Source organism: Carettochelys insculpta, chromosome 15 (assembly GCF_033958435.1).
Source record: "Carettochelys insculpta isolate YL-2023 chromosome 15, ASM3395843v1, whole genome shotgun sequence".
Lineage (NCBI taxonomy): Eukaryota > Metazoa > Chordata > Testudines > Carettochelyidae > Carettochelys > Carettochelys insculpta.
In genome coordinates, this window is record NC_134151.1 from 35,146,690 (window position 1) to 35,164,103 (window position 17,414).

Here is a 17,414-nt window from a genome sequence, read left to right on the forward strand (position 1 = left end):
GAAAAAGGAGACCAAATGACACACCCCCTTGCATTAAAAGTTTTTGTATCTGAATGTTACAGGGCAGCAAATGGGTAGAATAGACTCAGCCTTGTTTCCTCCATGGGACCTTCCCTTTACTTACCCATAGACACCCCCCCCAGCCAGCATGCTTCCCAGGCAAGGAAATTGATTTTGAATTTCTCTTCCTCAGGACAAGACCCTTTACCACCCAGTAAGTAGCAGCTGTATGGACTGCAGTGAGAGCGACCGAAAGATCTTTATGAATATCTGCAATCCCTCTTCTCCAACACAACAGTGGATATTTGAACACACAAACTCAACCATCTTGGAAAAATTTAACAGAAATCTTGATCTCTAAAGACTGCAAATATATATGTATTTATAGATATATATATTTTACAGTTATAGTTTTTACCAGGGAGGGTTACAAAAAAAATTTTAAAGGTTTTTTTTTTTGTTTGTTTTTTTTTTAAACAAGGTAAAAGGGAGAATCTCAGGAGTGGGGGTGAAAAGCTGGTCAGTCTTTATTTTGAAGATGCTGCATGTTTGTTTGGGGGTGATCGAATTCCATGAGGCTTAACCAGAGCCACTTGTCTGTCAACCTGGGATCAGAAACTGTTTCTAAAGAATTCTGAACCTGGTTTAAATCATGTGTGGTACTTTACCAAATGGCTCTGACATAAATGGTTATGTTCTCCATGGCTCTCAGAAGTGCAGTACAACTCCTAGCAGCTGCTAAAGCATTCCTAAATCATCACTTTACCTCTGAAAATGCATCCATCCAAAACCAGCACTCACATTACAATGCACTGTCAACATAACAGCATCTGATGAATACACTGACTTCCAGTGCATCACAACTTAAAACGCAATAGAAAAACGAAATGTGTGTTCCGTCTGTGCGCCAAAACAAAATATACTTAAAGCAGTGTGGCCTTGTTATGCCTGGCAAAGGAATAGATCAGTTAACAGAAACAGTTTAAGGGAACTAAGGGCAGTTGAGGCAGTTTCCAGTGAGTATAGGCCATGGCTGGAAAAAACAATTTCAGGCCATGCACCTTTCTCTGTCCTATCCATTCTTGGGTCTCCAGTATGAAGGAGTAGAAAAATGGTTTTCCAGCTAAAATAATTGTGGTGACTCTTGCCACATGTTCTTAGATGGCTAGTATCAGAATGCACAGGCACTTATAATGTGGGGTGTTTCTAGGGTAGAAACAGTCTGAGAACCCTTTTCATAAAATCTACTGCATGAGAGCATCTCCAGTTTTCATCTAGAGACATGAGGCAACATAGACACATAGGAAATTACTCTGAAGTTGGCCTGTGGTCTTCTGTGGCCAGCAGTCCATCTATATGAGGTAACCCCAGTGAGTGCAGGGCCCATGCACAAGGCCATCATGCTCTCACAAATAGAAGCATAAAAGATTAGGGTTGGAAGAGACCGTAGTCTAACCTCCTGCTCAAAGCAGGACCAACCAAATGACTGCACAGTTAAGCTTCTGCCAAGATGCTGCATAAATCAACGAAACTAACCTTTTTTCTGTCATCACCCAACTGCTTGGCTTGTCCACCGGTCCTTTTAGGCACTCTTCAGGTGTAGGCAGCATGTAAACAGCTCTGGGACTGTAAGGCATGTGGCAGAATAAGGGGCTGAAATGACTAGCAAATGCCTTGAAAAGAACAGGAAGTTTCAGGAAGAGCAGGCTGCTCTTGATGGATCTCTGCTCCTGCAGAGACATGAAGCGCCACATTTCAGGCATCTTCTCAGCTGTGTAGCTCTTAAGTTTCAGAAGAGAACTTTGTTCTGATAAGACTTCAGAGGCCCATATGGCAGAAGCTGTATGTTACAGGCTTCCTCTCACTCACCACAATACAGTAGCTCAGCCCCTCTGCTGTTGCCAGCTTCTTGCTGCAGCAGTTCAGGCATTGCAGAGGTGATAGGTGACTGTGATCTCTCAGTGAAGCAGAATTTGATGCAGCTTTGCCACATAAATCAGAGTGGCTTGGTGCATGGCATGTGGAATCTCAGAAGTAAGAACTCCAGATTTCATTTCTTTGATGTTGCCAATTGCAGCCTTGTTGCAAAGGATTCACAGTGTTCTTTGAAACCAAGCACTGCTTCGTTTGGAGGGGTGGGAGAGCAGAGAACTGACTACCCTTTGGGATAGTTCATGTTTCTTGTGATCTCTATATGCTGCAAACCAACATATCACAGAAAGAGGTGCTGAAAACCTAGACCAATGCCACACTGGATGAACATTCTTCAATGAAAATACAATTTTATATCTAAGTATCTGTACCATATTTATCATTACTCTTTATTACCTTAGGGGGAAGCACCAGTTTCTAGTGCTTTACATATAGTAGGCAGATGTTTTCCTAAAGTTATTAATGCTCTCATTAGTCTGGTAGTACTTATTGTGGATGGCTAAATGGCCTGACTAGATGTCTCTTTATGAATGTTTTAATACCTGTGAAACAAGAGGCTGTATGTGAAGAGCAGGAGTTTATCATAAGTGGGAGATGCAGTAAGTAAATGATCTGTAAATGAGCAGTTGGTCTGTCTGCTGCAGCTAGAAGAGCTGTAATGTTAATGCCTGCAGTTTAGTTTTCCACCTCATTAGGGGATCTGCTTTTGTTTAAGTTGCATGGCTTTCTCTATCCTTGGACTCACCTGAGATGACTGGTAATGGGTTAGGAAGCCTTTGATAGCTAGGTCAGTGATATGATGACATTGTCTCAAGGGCAGTTGTTTGGCAGCATGCACCAAAATCTGTGCAGTTCTACTTCACAGATATTGGTCACAGCGCTACTGGCATAACTAGCACCACTGCTGCCAGGCTGAGCACGGAGAGAAAGAATTAAATGGGCTCTTTAAAGCCGGTCTCTCTGGGTCAGTTGCAATGCCGCCCATCTGGTTCACTTCAAAAAGTTGTGGATTAGAAATCACGAATGTCCCATGGATTCACTGTCTCAGTGGTGTTCCTTTAGCTATTATTTTACTTACATTAATTACACATTTCAATGTCCCAGCAGCTTTGCTGACTAATGGAAAATATTACCATAGTCAGCCACCTACTGATTAGAGAAACAGAAATTGTATTTGTCAATCTTAATCTTTAATTGAGCTTTTGTTGAACCATCAGGCTAATTATTCCAATTATGGTTAGTTCTTTATAAGCAAAAGTCACCCAAGCATGAATCCATAAACAAATCCTCTCATTTGCATGCAAATCAAGATCAGATTTAAAATGTCATCCGTTACCCCATCAAAAAGTAGCCAGATATTTTCATAGCCAGACATTTTTTAAAACAGTAATTTAAAAAGGCTCTGCCCCCAACTTCATAAATTCTTTAGTTTGTGGCAAGATGGCGTATGAAAATCCTGAAGTACAATGGTGTATTCACCAACATTTCAATATCCAAAATACCTTTTATCTGTCCTCTTTCATTACAGTGTTAATGTCTTACCCTGTGAGCAAACTAAATTGGTTTGGGCCCTGTGCATGTGTGCAGGGAGTTTTCTTATATGCTTTGGAAAAAAATCTTTCACCCCCAAATAGTGGAATGTTGTGTGGGGTTTAATGGAAAGGGAATACAGCATCATTAAAATGAAGATGTGCCTTTCTAAATGCAAATGTACAGCAAATGCCTAAACTTGAACCATTTCCTAGTGCCTTGCTGGACATGAGTGAAGTGGGCTGGGGAGTTGGATGTACCTGAGCATATGATGCAGCGTACAATTACTATTCTGGTGTTTATGTGGGGTTTTTTTGTTTTTAAATGTCTGACTTTTAAGTACGATTTTTAGGATGACAGAAGGTACTGGCCAGGAAATGCAGGGGCTCCAGGGCTTCTGTATTAAGAGTATCTATTAACAGCTGTGCTATACTTCACACTCAGTATGAAGTCTGGGGGTAGAAACCTCATTTTCTTCAAGTGATGGTCCCTACTGAGAATTATGCTTGGGACATAGAGTAGGAAATAAACTTGTGTTAGACCAGAGGATTTTTTGGGTTGGTTGCTCTATATTTAATCCCTGATAAAGGCACGCATAACATCTGTTTAATCAAGGGAAAACAGCATCCAGGAGTTCACAAATTTATACTCAACATATTCAAATAGAGCTTTTCATAAATAGTTCCAAGAGCATATCAGAATCTAAGCAAAAGGCTAATGTGGTAACTTCCATAAATTCAACACCATGGAGCGGTGGGGAGCAAATCTGTAATACAGAAGTAGCAAGAAAGCAATTCTTTATTCTACTTACATTCTGGGTAATTTATACCTTTGTAATGCCAGTTCAGCACATTTTTCCCCTTACCCACCTGGATGTCTGTAGTGTTTAAAAAAAATAATATTGGTGCTTAAATGAGCATTGAGGGTTCATAAGTAACTGGTTATTGGTACTAAAACAGTGGGTGCTCCTATTGCTATCACCGTATCATTATGATAAGTGCACTGTCCTTGTAGGAATGAGGAAGCGCACCTAAGAAAAGTGAGCAATGAGAATGCACCAGTGGTTGAAAAGGGAGCAGGTTTCACTGATAAGATATGAGCAGGATGTTTTAAGATATGAGCAGGATGTTGGAAGTATTTGTGATTGGGGAATGATACATGGTATCAAATGAACCTGCCACGGCTAACAGATCTAGGACAGTAATTGGCTCTAGGATTGGCTTTCTAGCTTATGAGGTTCAAACATGGCTGTGTCACCACACTTCCATTCTACTTGGCTGCCTCATTCTCAGAAGCATATATGTAATGAAATATACAAGTCACATTTCAGAATTAATAGCCCACAGCAAATGGAGCCTTAAGTGCCCAACACAGTCATTACCTGACATCAGAAGCAGTGAACCAGTTGTCATTTCCACAACAGATTTTTTAGCACCAAGTGGTCTTACTGTTTTGTGTTAGATGAATATTGTAAAAATCAAAGTGACAAAGTACTGTTAATGAACAATGACTATTCTGAGGCTAATTTGTCATATCCAGATTACTTAAAAAAAAAATACTGTTCGGATATTTTTTTACAGGTGAGGCAGTCTGGGCTAGTGGCAAGGCAAGGAACTTGGAGTCAGAGACCCGCGTTCTAGTGTGAACGCTTCCTCTGACTTGCTGTTTGACTTTTGTCTTCCCCTGTGTACTACACTTTCCTCATCTGTAAAGGAGGTAATGTGATTCTTTGATAAAGTGCTTTGATATATACAGATAAAAAGCATTATGTAAAAACAACTTAATAGCGTAAGACAAATTGTAGTTCTTCAAGCAAAAAGCTTTGAATGAAAACTAAGTTTCCTTAGAGAAATAGGAGAAGGGTCAGGTATTGGAAGGTTGGGAGATGAAGATTCCACCAGCATTGGGTACTCATTTTTCAGCTGAGTTTTTTCATTTTACTGACCAACCAGTCAGACTGCCTTATCTAGTTGTCAACGACACTAACGGAACTCATACTCCCAGTTCCTTAATAGGGAGGGCCATGTATAAAACTAGACAATGATAGATTTATCAAAATCATTACAGTAAACCCTCGATTTAATGAACTAATGGGGGAAGGGGTGGTGTCTGTTAATGCAGAAAGTAAGTTATATCTGAATGGTTATACTGTATGATGATTCACTGACTTTCCCAGCCCATCACTCACTCCTGTCCTCTGCCTCTCCTCTTCCTTTCCCCTTCTTGCCCCATTCTTCACTTTACACCTCCATCTCCCTCTCCCAGTTACCAGGAGAGGATTTGAATGCCAACTTAACTTCTTCCCCCTTCTACAGCCGTCAGAGCAGTAGCTCCTCCAGACCCCAACTCCAAGCCACTCACGTGAAGGTAGAGCTTGGCACCCCCATCCTCCTAGCAGGCAGCAGTCTCCGACACTACAGCTGCTGCTCAGCGTCATTGCAGGCAGCAGCAGCCAGGTGCCAACATGCTCCACTCACATGGGGTTGTGGAAGGAGAGCTGTGCACCACTGCAGCCCCCCTTGCTCTCAGGCTCCACTGGCCCCAGTGGTTCCCTCCAGCTCTGGCAGCAGCTCTAGTGAGTCTCTGGCATTTATCTGTGGAGGCACAGTGTGGCTGGCACACAGCATCTGTTATTTCCAAAGTCCACTATATCAGGGTCCGTTAAATCAAGGGTTTGCTGTATTAAAAACCTTTGTCTAGTTTTTCTGTGACTCTGCCCTTACTATTTGAGTAGGATCTTTTATTCACTTTGTGTTCAGAGTTTTTCTGATGCTTCTGTATTACCCAGAAGGCTTCGATGATTCCAACAGATGTATGGGTTTTTCAGTAGAAGCCATGGGGAGCTGTACAGGTCTAAAACTGCTCAGTCAGCATTAGAAAAGAGGCTCCCATCCCAATTAGCAAGCTGGCAAATGTGAACTTGGCTTACAAGATGACAAAAAAACTAATCAGTTCAAACAGACTAAAACCATTAGCCCTTAAAATAACTCTAACAAATAGCTTTTTTTTAGCTTTTTCAGGATGGGAGCCTCCAAGCTATCAGTGATAATATCTGAGTTGATTCACTCTTGGTACTATGTGCATTTTAACTTACTTTAAGACTGGATGGGACAATGCCTCATAAATCCATGTATATTTATTCTGGGCACATTAGGACCACACTCTTAATACCAGGGGATGGTAAATGATGGTTAGCACTTTAACATAGTAGCTTTCAAAATTGGAGTCATTCAGAGATAATGCGTAGTTTTTAAAATTAAATTGACTTCCTTTTATAATATTTAAAATAAATTTTTAATGTTTTTCTGAATATTTGTGTAAGCAGAGATTACTCTCCCTTTTTTGATTCAACAACTGATTTCCTTCCCTTCCCACCACCCCCCACATACCTGTTCCTTGTTGTGAGAACAAACTAAATATCCTGGTTCAGGACTTTGTGGAATATAGTTTGTTTCTCATCACCCCACGTGCTTCCTTCCTTTGTACTCATACTGCTTTCCTGGGAGAGAGACTTCTCCTGCTGAGCAACACTGAAGCTCAGGCTGCCAGGCACAAAGACCTGCTGCCAAACTAGAGGTTCACTCTCCATAGACAAGTGCTACCTGTCTCTTATCTTGTCTTGGAAAGTTTGCCAACATTCACAGTAATCAGAGGGTGCTAATTTTGTAGTACTTTAAGAACAGGTTTAGAATGCTGCATTCTAGTGTCTCCCAAAGGAAACAATGGGACGTTGTCATTGTTAGAAAGTAAATTCTGCTTTAGACCCCATTGCAATCACATTCTCAGTGTGCCTCTCAGATGACAGACCTAGCTTCCTTCCTTCAAGGTGAAACCAAATGGTTCAACCACTCTCCCCATGGGATCTCTGGTTTCCTGCTCCCTTGTTTCCCAGCGATGCTATCATGACAGACCTAACCGTATTTGGAAACTGTGAGAAAATTTCCACTGAGACACATGCAGCCAGCAGCTGATTAAAGTAACACACCACAGTTCTAAAAATAAAGGTGGTGTTTGTTCATCCAAATGTACATATCCATCCAAGGCTAGGGTTAAAACAAATGCCTGCACATCTGGTCTGACACACAAACTTCACTGATAGCTGTGGGCACTCCACTAATAAGCTGGGTAGCACCTGAATCTCTCCTGGGCTGCCACCCAAGCATTCAAATTACAGTGAACACTACTCATTATCCACTGTTGGGTCCCGATCCAGTTTGAGAACCACTGGAACATCAACTCTGACAAGCTTCAAGTTCACCTTCTGTTCTGTATCACTACCTACAGCTTCTATTGCCATAATATCCTTGTGCTTTTGGGGTAACCATCCCCTTTGGGAATTGAACCCAAAGTCCATGGTCCAATCCAAAGCACATAATTTCTTGAAACTGCCCCTCATGCTCCAGGCTTCTTCCCGTGCCAATTCTTTACATGGCCTTGTGCAAAAAGTCTTTTGTTTTTAAAAAAAAAAACAAAAAACAAAAAAACAAAAACAAAAAAAAACTAGCAATTCAGTGACGTGTCTAGTTTGATACAAGTTTCTCCCAGTATCCCGGAGTACTGTGCTCATCAGGCTAGCATTATCATTTTACAGCACTCTGGAGCTATGTGCACAGCACTGTATTATATGGTCTTGAGGTATATAGCATGAAGTTCAATACAGACAAATGCAAAGTACTCCACTTAGGGAGGAAGGATCAAGTTCACACATACAAAATGGCAAGTGACTGTCTAGGAAGATGTGCTGAACAAATGGATTGAGTGGTCAGAATGGACCACAAGCTAACAGTGGTCAACACACTGTTGTGCTTAAACAGTTCTGTGATGCATTAACAGGAATGTTGTATGCAAGACACAAGAAGTAATTATTCTGCTCTACTCTGCACTGATTAAGCCTCAACTGGAGTAGTGTGTCCTGTTCTGGGCATCACACTTCAAGAAAGATGTAAAGAAATTGGAGAAGGTCCAGAGAAGAGCAACAAAAGTGATTAAATAGCTAGAAAACATGAACTCTGAAGGATGACAAAGAACTGGGTTTGTTTAGTCTGGAAAAGGTGAGACTGAGAGGGGACATAACAGCTTTCAAGTACCAAAAAGGTTGTTATAAAGAGGAGGAAGAAAAATTATTCTCCTTAATCTCTGAGTAAGATAAGAAGAAATCGGCTTAAATTGCAGCACGGGAGGATTAAGCTGGACATTAGGAAAAACTTCCAAAGTATCAGAATGGAATAAATTGGCTATGGAGGTTGTAGAATCTCCATAGTTGGTCTTCAACTGAAAAACAAAAATAGCTACTCCCCTCATTTCCCTCACACACCAGCCACAGCCTGGGGGACCAAGATTAGTACATTTTTGTGGGCCACGCTGGGGTGTGGCCAAAGGGATCATTGTGGGAGAGGGCTGCCAAGAAGTAGGCTTGAAATGTGGGGTCTGGGCAGGAGGGAGAGTGCACAGGTGGGCTGGGGATGTGGGGCTGGGGCAGGGGAAGAAGGGTGTGTGGTCTGGAAGGGGGGTCAGGGTGGCAGGGAGTGGTCTGAAAAGGGGACAGAAGGCTGGCGGCGGGGATTTAGGGTGTGGGGCAGGAGGATAGGGAGCAGGGGTAGAGGGAGGAGGCAGGTCTGGGCAAGACGGGGGCCAGGAACAGTCTAGGAACATGGTAGAAGGGTGCAGGAGGGTAGAGGGGAGTGTGAGGTCTGGAAGGAAGCAAGGGAAGGGCCGTGTGGGAGTGACATGGAAGGGACAGAAGAGGGTGGGAGTGGCAGTCTGGGTGACAGGGTGGTACTTACCTGTGGAGCAACCTGGGAACACAGACTGTGCCTTCCCCACCACCCCTCTCCACAATACACACTCTCCCAGGCACTGCCCTCCACTGCTCTGACTGGCTAGTCAGAGAAGCAGGATAAAGCTTCCAGGCCGTGCTGTCACTCCCATTCCCCCTCCCACTGACCTGGCTGTGGGAATGGCAGCAAGCAAAGGCACATGACTGTGCTTGTGGTTTCCCTTTCAAAACGTCATTTTTCTGCAGGGAAGCAAAGCAATCTGTGGAGGACAGATGCTCAGAAATATTTGAGGTGGTGACTTCCCACGGTAATAGGTTGTCACAGATGAAGGGTTCTAGAGGAAATTCAGGCGAGAGCCACCATTGAAGCTCAGTGTCTTACTCTCCTCCAGAAAGGAACAGACGTGCAGACAGGTAATCCTTGATGATGTGAGTTTTATGTAAATTTAACAATATGCTGGGCCTGGAGAGCAGGGGCTGTTGCAAAAGGGTGTGGAGTGAGTGGATCTGATGAGAACCAACATCCCTTATAGTTAACCCACTCTTCTTCTTCGAGTGGTCCCTGTGGGTGCTCCACAATAGGTGTCGGGCTCACCCGGCGCCGCAGATCGGAAATCTTCTAGCAGTTTCTCCTGGATTGCGCATGCGCCGGCACGCACCACCCCCCCGCGCGCCCCCGGCCGCGTGCACGATCCGGTCCCCGCCAGTTCCTTCTCAACCGCCATCGGCTGCAGACGGAATCCACTCAGGCTAAGGCCAGAGTCAGATTACTTAGTGGTTTTTCTTTTCCACGTGTGATTTGTTTTTCGGTTATTAAACAAAACAAAACAAAACAAAAAAAAAAAAAGAGAAAGCAAAGACAAAGAGAATACCAGCAAAAAAAAAAAGGAAAAAGAGAGGAGCGGAGAACACTCTTTGGGGTGGAAAGGCACGGATTAAGTGCTAAGTACCCTCTTAACAATAAAGGACTCACCACAATGGCCTCTTCAGGTTTTACACAGCGTGAGTCATGCCGTGAAGCTATGCCGGCCTCTGTGGGGCATAGCGAAGGCATCCGACCCCTGGGGGAATTTACAGGCTTCCCGGCCGCATTTTCACTGTGCTCTGACCGCGCCCCCCCCCCCCCCCCCCCGCTTTCAATGCAGAAACGGAGGGAACTTTCCCTGGCTCGATCCTTGCCATGCATCTGCAGTGAGCAGGACAAGCGGAGCACACAGCTACCAGCCGCATACTCAGGCGGTGGCACCGTCACAGGCGGCACAGACCCCCGCGGCACCAGCGGTGCAGGGGTGCCAGGCACAGAGCCTGCAGGCACCGGAGGGGGATACCCATGCAGCACCGCAGCTGACGGTGCCGAGCGGGGCGCTGACTGAGGGGCCGAGACCCCCGGCAAGGAAGGGGGCAGTGCCGGCCCCGCAGTGGAGGGGCAAGGCAACATCAAAAACCTGGCACCGCACTCCATCTCTGGACAGCACTGCGCTGCTGTTAGCACCAAGCCCTCCCCCTGTGATACACACGCCGCACCGAAGGCCTGTGTCTCCACCGGCCCATCAAGTTAAAAAAACAAAAAAACTCCTCCTCTGTTCCTCCAACCAATGTCACCATGGCTTGGGCCACCTTCACCATTTTCTGGGATTGGATCCCCTGGGGTACTATCACAAGCCAGTTTCACCTTTATCAGTGTCATCGCGGAGGTCTCGCTCTCCCAGACCTCGGGGGGTACACACCCCGTGAGTGGTCCAGGTCTCCATCTCCGGACCCTTGCCCATGCTGCCATGGTCGTCCTTATCATGCTGGACACAGATAAACCACAGGCCTGCACCCAGGGGCAGGCCCCCCCGCACCCGGCCGCTCAGTACCCCCGTGGGCGCTCCCGATCGGGGACGGAAACACAGTTGTCTCAAGGGGAGTTAATTTTAGAACGCTGAGACTTTCCTTCACAATCCTCCAGCGAGCAAGTGTGTCATCGCCTGCGGGAACCCGAGGGTTCGAGGGAGGTTTACTGTAGGGGTTCCTCCTCATCCTCCCCAGACGAGGCCATGGCTCCTGGGGATGTCTCTCCCCGGGATGACCTGAAACAGTTTCAGGAGCTGTTTTAAAGGGTGGCTTTCACGCATGACATTCAAACGGCAGAGGTGCGGGAGAAACATCACAAACTCCTGAAAAATCTGAAACCCCCGGCTTCATCCAAAATTGCTATTCCGCTGGACGAAGCCATTCTGTAGTCAGCCATTACTGTATGGCAGACTCCGGCCTCTGTTCCGCCTACGAATGAGAGAGCGGATTAAAAAAAAAAAAAAATACTTCGTCCCGGCAAAGGGCATGGAGTTCCTCTTCAGTCACCCACAACCAAATTCTTTGGTGGTCGGGTTGTCCCAGCAGAGGTCAAAGGCTTCTCAGTACAAATCGGGGGATCGGACAAAGATGCTAAGAAGCTAGAGCTGTTTGGCAGGAAGGTATATTCCTCTCCTATCCTGCTATTGAGAGTGGCAAATTATGGGCACACTAGCAAACCATAATTTTGGTAATTACTCCGGGCTTACTGCCCTCATGGATTCACTTCCGGAAGACAAAAAGCCAGTGTTAAAGGCGATGGTTCAAGAGGGCTACGCAGCATTGCGGACAGGAGCCCAGATTGCCCTGGACGTGGCGGACACGGCGGCACGTTCAACGGCTACAGCAGTGGTCATGCGTAGGGAATCCTGGCCCCAGACGTCGGGTATCTCGAGGGACCTACAGGCGAAGATCGTGGACCTTCCCTTTGAGGCACAAAAGCTGTTTGCAGACTCAACCGACTCGGTCCCTCACTCCAGTAAGGACTCAAGAGCTACACTTAGAACCTCGGACATTTATACTCCTCCATACAGGAGGGGGGGGAAAAAAAATTTTATCCTCAGCAAAGATGCTACGCTTACAACCACAGCATGCTCAATATCAACGGGGCTACGGCCAAGGGCGCTATCAATAGCGGCAACAGTACAGAACTCCTAGGCGATGTTCTCAACAAAGCCATACGCCCTCAGGTCAGGCCTCAAAGGCAACAAGTTTGATGAGTAGGTATGGGGCTGCACTATCAATACCCTCGCTCAATGCCACTCTCATCTCGTGTTCCATCATCGCCTCAGACCGTTCCACTCCCAATGGCAAAAGATCACCACAGACATATGGGTGCTGGAAATCATAGCCACGGGTTACGCGATCCCCTCCCAGTCGCTTCCACCAACGAAGCCTCCCACCAGGCCTCACCTCAGGGACGCTGCCACGAGGCGAGGCTCAAGCAGAAGGTGACTCACCTTATGTTCATAAGGGCGGTAAAAAGAGTGCCGGAATAATTCCAGGGGAAGGTTTTTATTCACGCTACTTCCTACCCGGGAAGAAGACAGGAGACTGGAGGCTCATCTTAGATCTTCAGGGCCTCAACTGTTAGTTGTGCAAGCAACAGTTTTGGATGACCACAGTTGCTTTGATACTCACGGCACTGGACAATGGAGACTGGGTTGCAGCACTCGACTTACGAGATGCTTATTTTCATATAACAATCCACCCGGCACACAGACGCTTCCTCCGCTTCACGGTCGGCCAGGAGCGCTTCCAGCACAGGGTTCTTCTGTTTGGCCTCTCCTCAGCCCCCAGAGTCTTCACCAAAACCTTGGCAGTGGTGTCAGCCTACCTGCACAGACAGGGGGAATTTATTTTCCCAGGTCTGGGCGACTGCCTGCTGAAAGGGGACCTCGAAGGCAGAGGTCTCACGCATGATACGCCTCACAGCGGACACATTTCTTTGCTGGGTCTAGTCATCAACCTCACAAAGTCAAAGTCCGAACCCACACAACATATAGAGTTTATAGGGGCACGCAGAAACTCTATCACAGCAAGGGTGTACCTACCCGACGCCCACTTCTGCACAATCAGTTCGCTGGTGAAAGTCATTACATACAGCCCCACGGTGCCGGTCTTAACGTGCCTACAGCTGCTGGGCCATATGGCGGCAGCGATGTTTGTGGTACAGAATGCCAGGTTGCACATGTCAAGCCTGTAGCATTGGCTGGTGAGCGTTTACAAACCGGCATCCCACACTGTCCACAGGGTGGTGTCGCCCACAACAGAGGTGCGCAGATCCCTGGAGTGATGGGAAAACCCCAAGAATCTGCTAGTGGGGGTGCTTTTTCACCAACCACAAATGTCTATTTTTCTTACCACCGACGCCTCCCACATGGGATGGGGAGCACACATCGGCGACAAGGTAACACAAGGGCTATGGTCCCCTGCGGAACAGGCACTGCACATATCCATACTGGAGCTCAGAGAAGTGTTCAACGCCTGCAAACATTTTCGAGATTACTTACCTGGCAAAGTAGTCGGGATTCAATACCGACAATACCTCCATTATGTTCTACATCAATTGACAAGGAGGAGCATGATCCCATGCCCTATGTGCGGAAGCACTCCGATTGTGGAATCGGTGCATCACCAACAACATAACATTGAAAGCCTCGCACTTGCCGGGCGCTCACAACGTGAATACAGATCAGCCGAGCAGGCGCTGCACAATCATGCACGAATGGCACACCCGCTCTGATCTGCTACAGCATGCTTTTCGTACATGGGGGTTTCCCCAGATCAATTTGTTTGCCACCCAGTTAAAAAAAAAAAAAAAAAGTGTCCCCAGTACTGCTCCAGGCCAGGAGTGGGGCGGGGGTCCCTGGGAGACGCATTCATGTTTTCATGGAAGGGCTCCCTACCTTACGCGTTTCCCCCACAGCGCTTATCCGCAAGGTCTTGCACATAGCCAGAAGGGAGAGAGCTCGCATGATACTCATAGTCCCGCTTGGGATAGGCAGCAATGTTTTCCCTTGCTTCTGCGCATGTCGGACCGCCCACCGCTCCCTCTACCGGTGGCGCCGGACTTACTCACGCGGGCTCAAGGGTCCATAGTGCACCTGCACCCTCAGGGTCTGCACCTACAAGCATGGCTAATCCATGGCTCAGCTCCTTAAAGAGCACATGTACGGAGGGAGCACAACTAGTCCTGGAATGTAGCCGAAGGACCTCCACCAGGACTTGCAACCAGAAATGGACTCGATTCACAGCCTGGTGTTCCGCCAAGCAGTTAGCTCCCCTTGACGTCACTATACCTGTAATACTAGAATACTTATTGGACTTCAAGAGAGGCGGGTTTTTCTCTATCCTCGCTAAAGGTCCACCTCGCCGCTATATCAACCTTTCGGCATACAGAGGAAGGGCCCGCGATATTTGCCCATCCTATCGTTACCAGGTCCTTGAAGGGGCTGGTAAACCTGCACCCCCCCTCGGAAACCGCTTCCACCATCGTGGAATTTGGACTTGGCGCTCAGCGCGCTATCGGGTCCACCTTTTGCACCATTAGCCACAGTTCCCATACGTCTCCTTACGATAAAAACAACCTTCCTCCTTGCAACTATGTCAGCCCGCAAGGTGCGTGAGCTCGCAGCAGTGATGGCAACGCTGCACTGCACAGTGTTCTCAAAGGAGGCAGTAACCTTAAGGCTGCACCCAGCCTTTGTTCCAAAAGTCTCTTCGGAGTCCAATCTTAATGACCCAATAGTTTTACCCTCGTTTTACCCAAAGCCTCACAGCTCCGGCAAGGAGGCACGCCTGCATCTCCTAGATGTGAGGAGGGCGTTGGCCTTCTACACAGGCAGAACTAAGTCCTTCCAGAAAACGGACAGGCTTCTAGTCTCTCTCGCTCCCGGGTCAAAGGGAGAAGGTCTCTCTTCACGAAGAATCTCAAAGCACATTGCGTCCTGTATAAAAATGTGCTTCAAGCTTCGAAAGGCTCCTTTGCTGGCCCCGCCCAGGGCTCACTCCACCAGGGCGGTGGCGGCATCAACAGCCTTCTTCAAGGGCATCGCGTTAACAGACATCTGTAGAGCAGCGACCTGGTCATCATATGACACCTTCGCCAAGCATTATGCCCTGCCTCGGGTATTCCAAGAGGATACCCATCTGTCGACAGCACTTCTCTCGGGGACAAGCTGCACATAAACTGATTACCCACCTCCTTACTTGGGTTACTGCTGGGTAGTCACCTATTGTGGAGCACCCACGGGGACCACTCGAAGAAGAAAGAGAAGTTACTCACCTGTAGTAACGATGGTTCTTCAAGATGTGTCCCCGTGGGTGCTCTACCACCCGCCCATCCTCCCCGCTTCGGATCTCTGTCTAGTATTTTCAGGAGCTTCCGAGGCGGTTGGTCAAGGAACTGGCGGGGACCGGATCGTGCATGTGGCCGGGGGCGCGCGGGGGGGGGCGGCACGTGCTGGCGCATGCACGATCCAGGAGAAACTGCTGGAAGACTTCCGATCTGCGGCGCCGGGCGAGCCCAACACCTATTGTGGAGCACCCACGGGGACACATCTCGAAGAACCATCGTTACTACAGGTGAGTAACTTCTCTTTCAGACCCTATGTCCTCCCAGCACTAGCCCTGAATTTCTCTCTTGGAAGTGGAAACTGTAAAGATTCTTGGGCAGGACTGAGGTCAGTGGGGCACTTCCCCTGATGACAGTGAGCAGGATGAGAGGCCCTACCAACCAAACCTCAACCACATACACATGCAAAGCAGAAACCTTGAGCAGCACATCTGACAACCTGGGTCTGCTGACTCAGGCTCATGCTCCAGCACTGAAACTAGCTGTGTAGACACTCACGCTTAGGCTGTGACTCAGGCTCTGAAACCAACCCCAGCCCATCCCTAGGCTTCAGCACCCCAAAGCCTACACAGCTATTTTCAGCACTGTAGCCTCCACCCCGTCAGCCCACATCTGTCATGTGTTTTTGCTTGCCATGTACACTTGTCTCCAGACAGCTAAGTACCTCTGTAAAAAGCAGAGTGGATATCCCAAGAATTTTGAGCAAGGGTATAGTTCTCAGGGAAAGCAGCTGTGTGACAGGTTTATCTTTTTTGGCCATTATTCAGTGGCTAAATGAAACTGCCCCAGACAGATTTAGGGATCAGAGCAGCGTGTGTTCTAACAGGAGGGAGGCTCATATGAGAAGGCAATTATTCCATCTCCAAAGGCACTAAGCTGCCTCCATTCTGATTGGTTTATGAAACATCATTTCTCACCTCATTGCTGTTTGCACAAGAAGCTATTAGATTAGGCTAGTGATATGCACCCAACAAAGGACGGATATCTCCAGTAGGCTGGGGAGTTTATAGCCAGCTAGTTTTAGGCTAGCAGTGACAAAGCTCATGAAGATAAATATGCTGGAATATATTGCAATTGTACATGGTCTCCATGCTTTTTCCAGATTGACTGAAAACTCTACCTAGTTTTGCAATTGCAGATGCTTAACATTTAATTTAGCAAAGAGAGAGACAGCAAGAGTACTTCTCCCTAGCAAGTGCTGAGGGCCAGCACTAGCAACAAACATTTCATATTGTTTCTCCAATGCAAAAGAAAAAAAAATACACAAAGGGAAAAGTAACATGTCAGGCACTGACTGAACTTTTCTTCAACAGTGCACCCACAGGCAGTGTTCTCTCTAATATATCTCCATGTATGGAATGAATTTTATGTACACAAATATGGAGGATGCACAACATCCATATTGGTGCACATGACAAAACTCATTCTGCACATAGAAGGTGTGTGATGGGAATGGGGCAAGGGGCTAAAAGTGCAAAGGAAGATGCTCTGGGCTTGGGCACAGGGTTGGGATGTGGGGAAGTGAGGTTTCTGTCTGGGGGTGTGGGCTCAGGGCTGTGGCCACAATTGCAGGGGGCAGGCAGTGCTCCAGATATGGATGCAACTCTAGAGTCTGCCTAGGGATGACAGGTTTGGAGAGGGAACAGGCTGCCCTGGGGGAGAGAGGACTATCCTCAGCCTTCTCTCACTGTAGCAGCTCATGGCCAGATAAGAAGCATTTATCCATAGGTGCAGCAGCTCTGAAAAGGCCTTGCTGGAAAGAGGCACCCCTCCATGGCCATGGCACGTCTGGGGCTGGGTGGAGGCCAGGGAGGGGGCAGTTCCAGAATAGCTCCATACCTGGGCTGGTAGAAAGAGGCACCTCTTTCCCATCTGCAGCAACTCTGCACTGGTTCTGGCAAACAAAGCTGCCTCTCCCCACAGCAGCTCTGAGCCCCTACACAGAGCTAATCTTCTTGGAGGTCACTCGATAATGAGTAGGATGTT

General features: G+C 47.1%; 1 protein-coding gene across 1 annotated transcript in view; it reads left to right on the plus strand.

Moving 5' to 3' along the window:
• GALNT10 (polypeptide N-acetylgalactosaminyltransferase 10) overlaps positions 1-6,772 on the plus strand; it is a 156,146-nt gene extending 149,374 nt beyond the window's left edge. Inside the window, exon 12 of the mRNA XM_075010128.1 lies at positions 194-6,772. Within this exon, the coding sequence (XP_074866229.1) occupies positions 194-361 (168 nt within the window). The 3' untranslated portion in view covers positions 362-6,772. The remainder of the gene's footprint in view (positions 1-193) is intronic.
• The last annotated feature ends 10,642 nt before the right edge of the window (positions 6,773-17,414 follow it).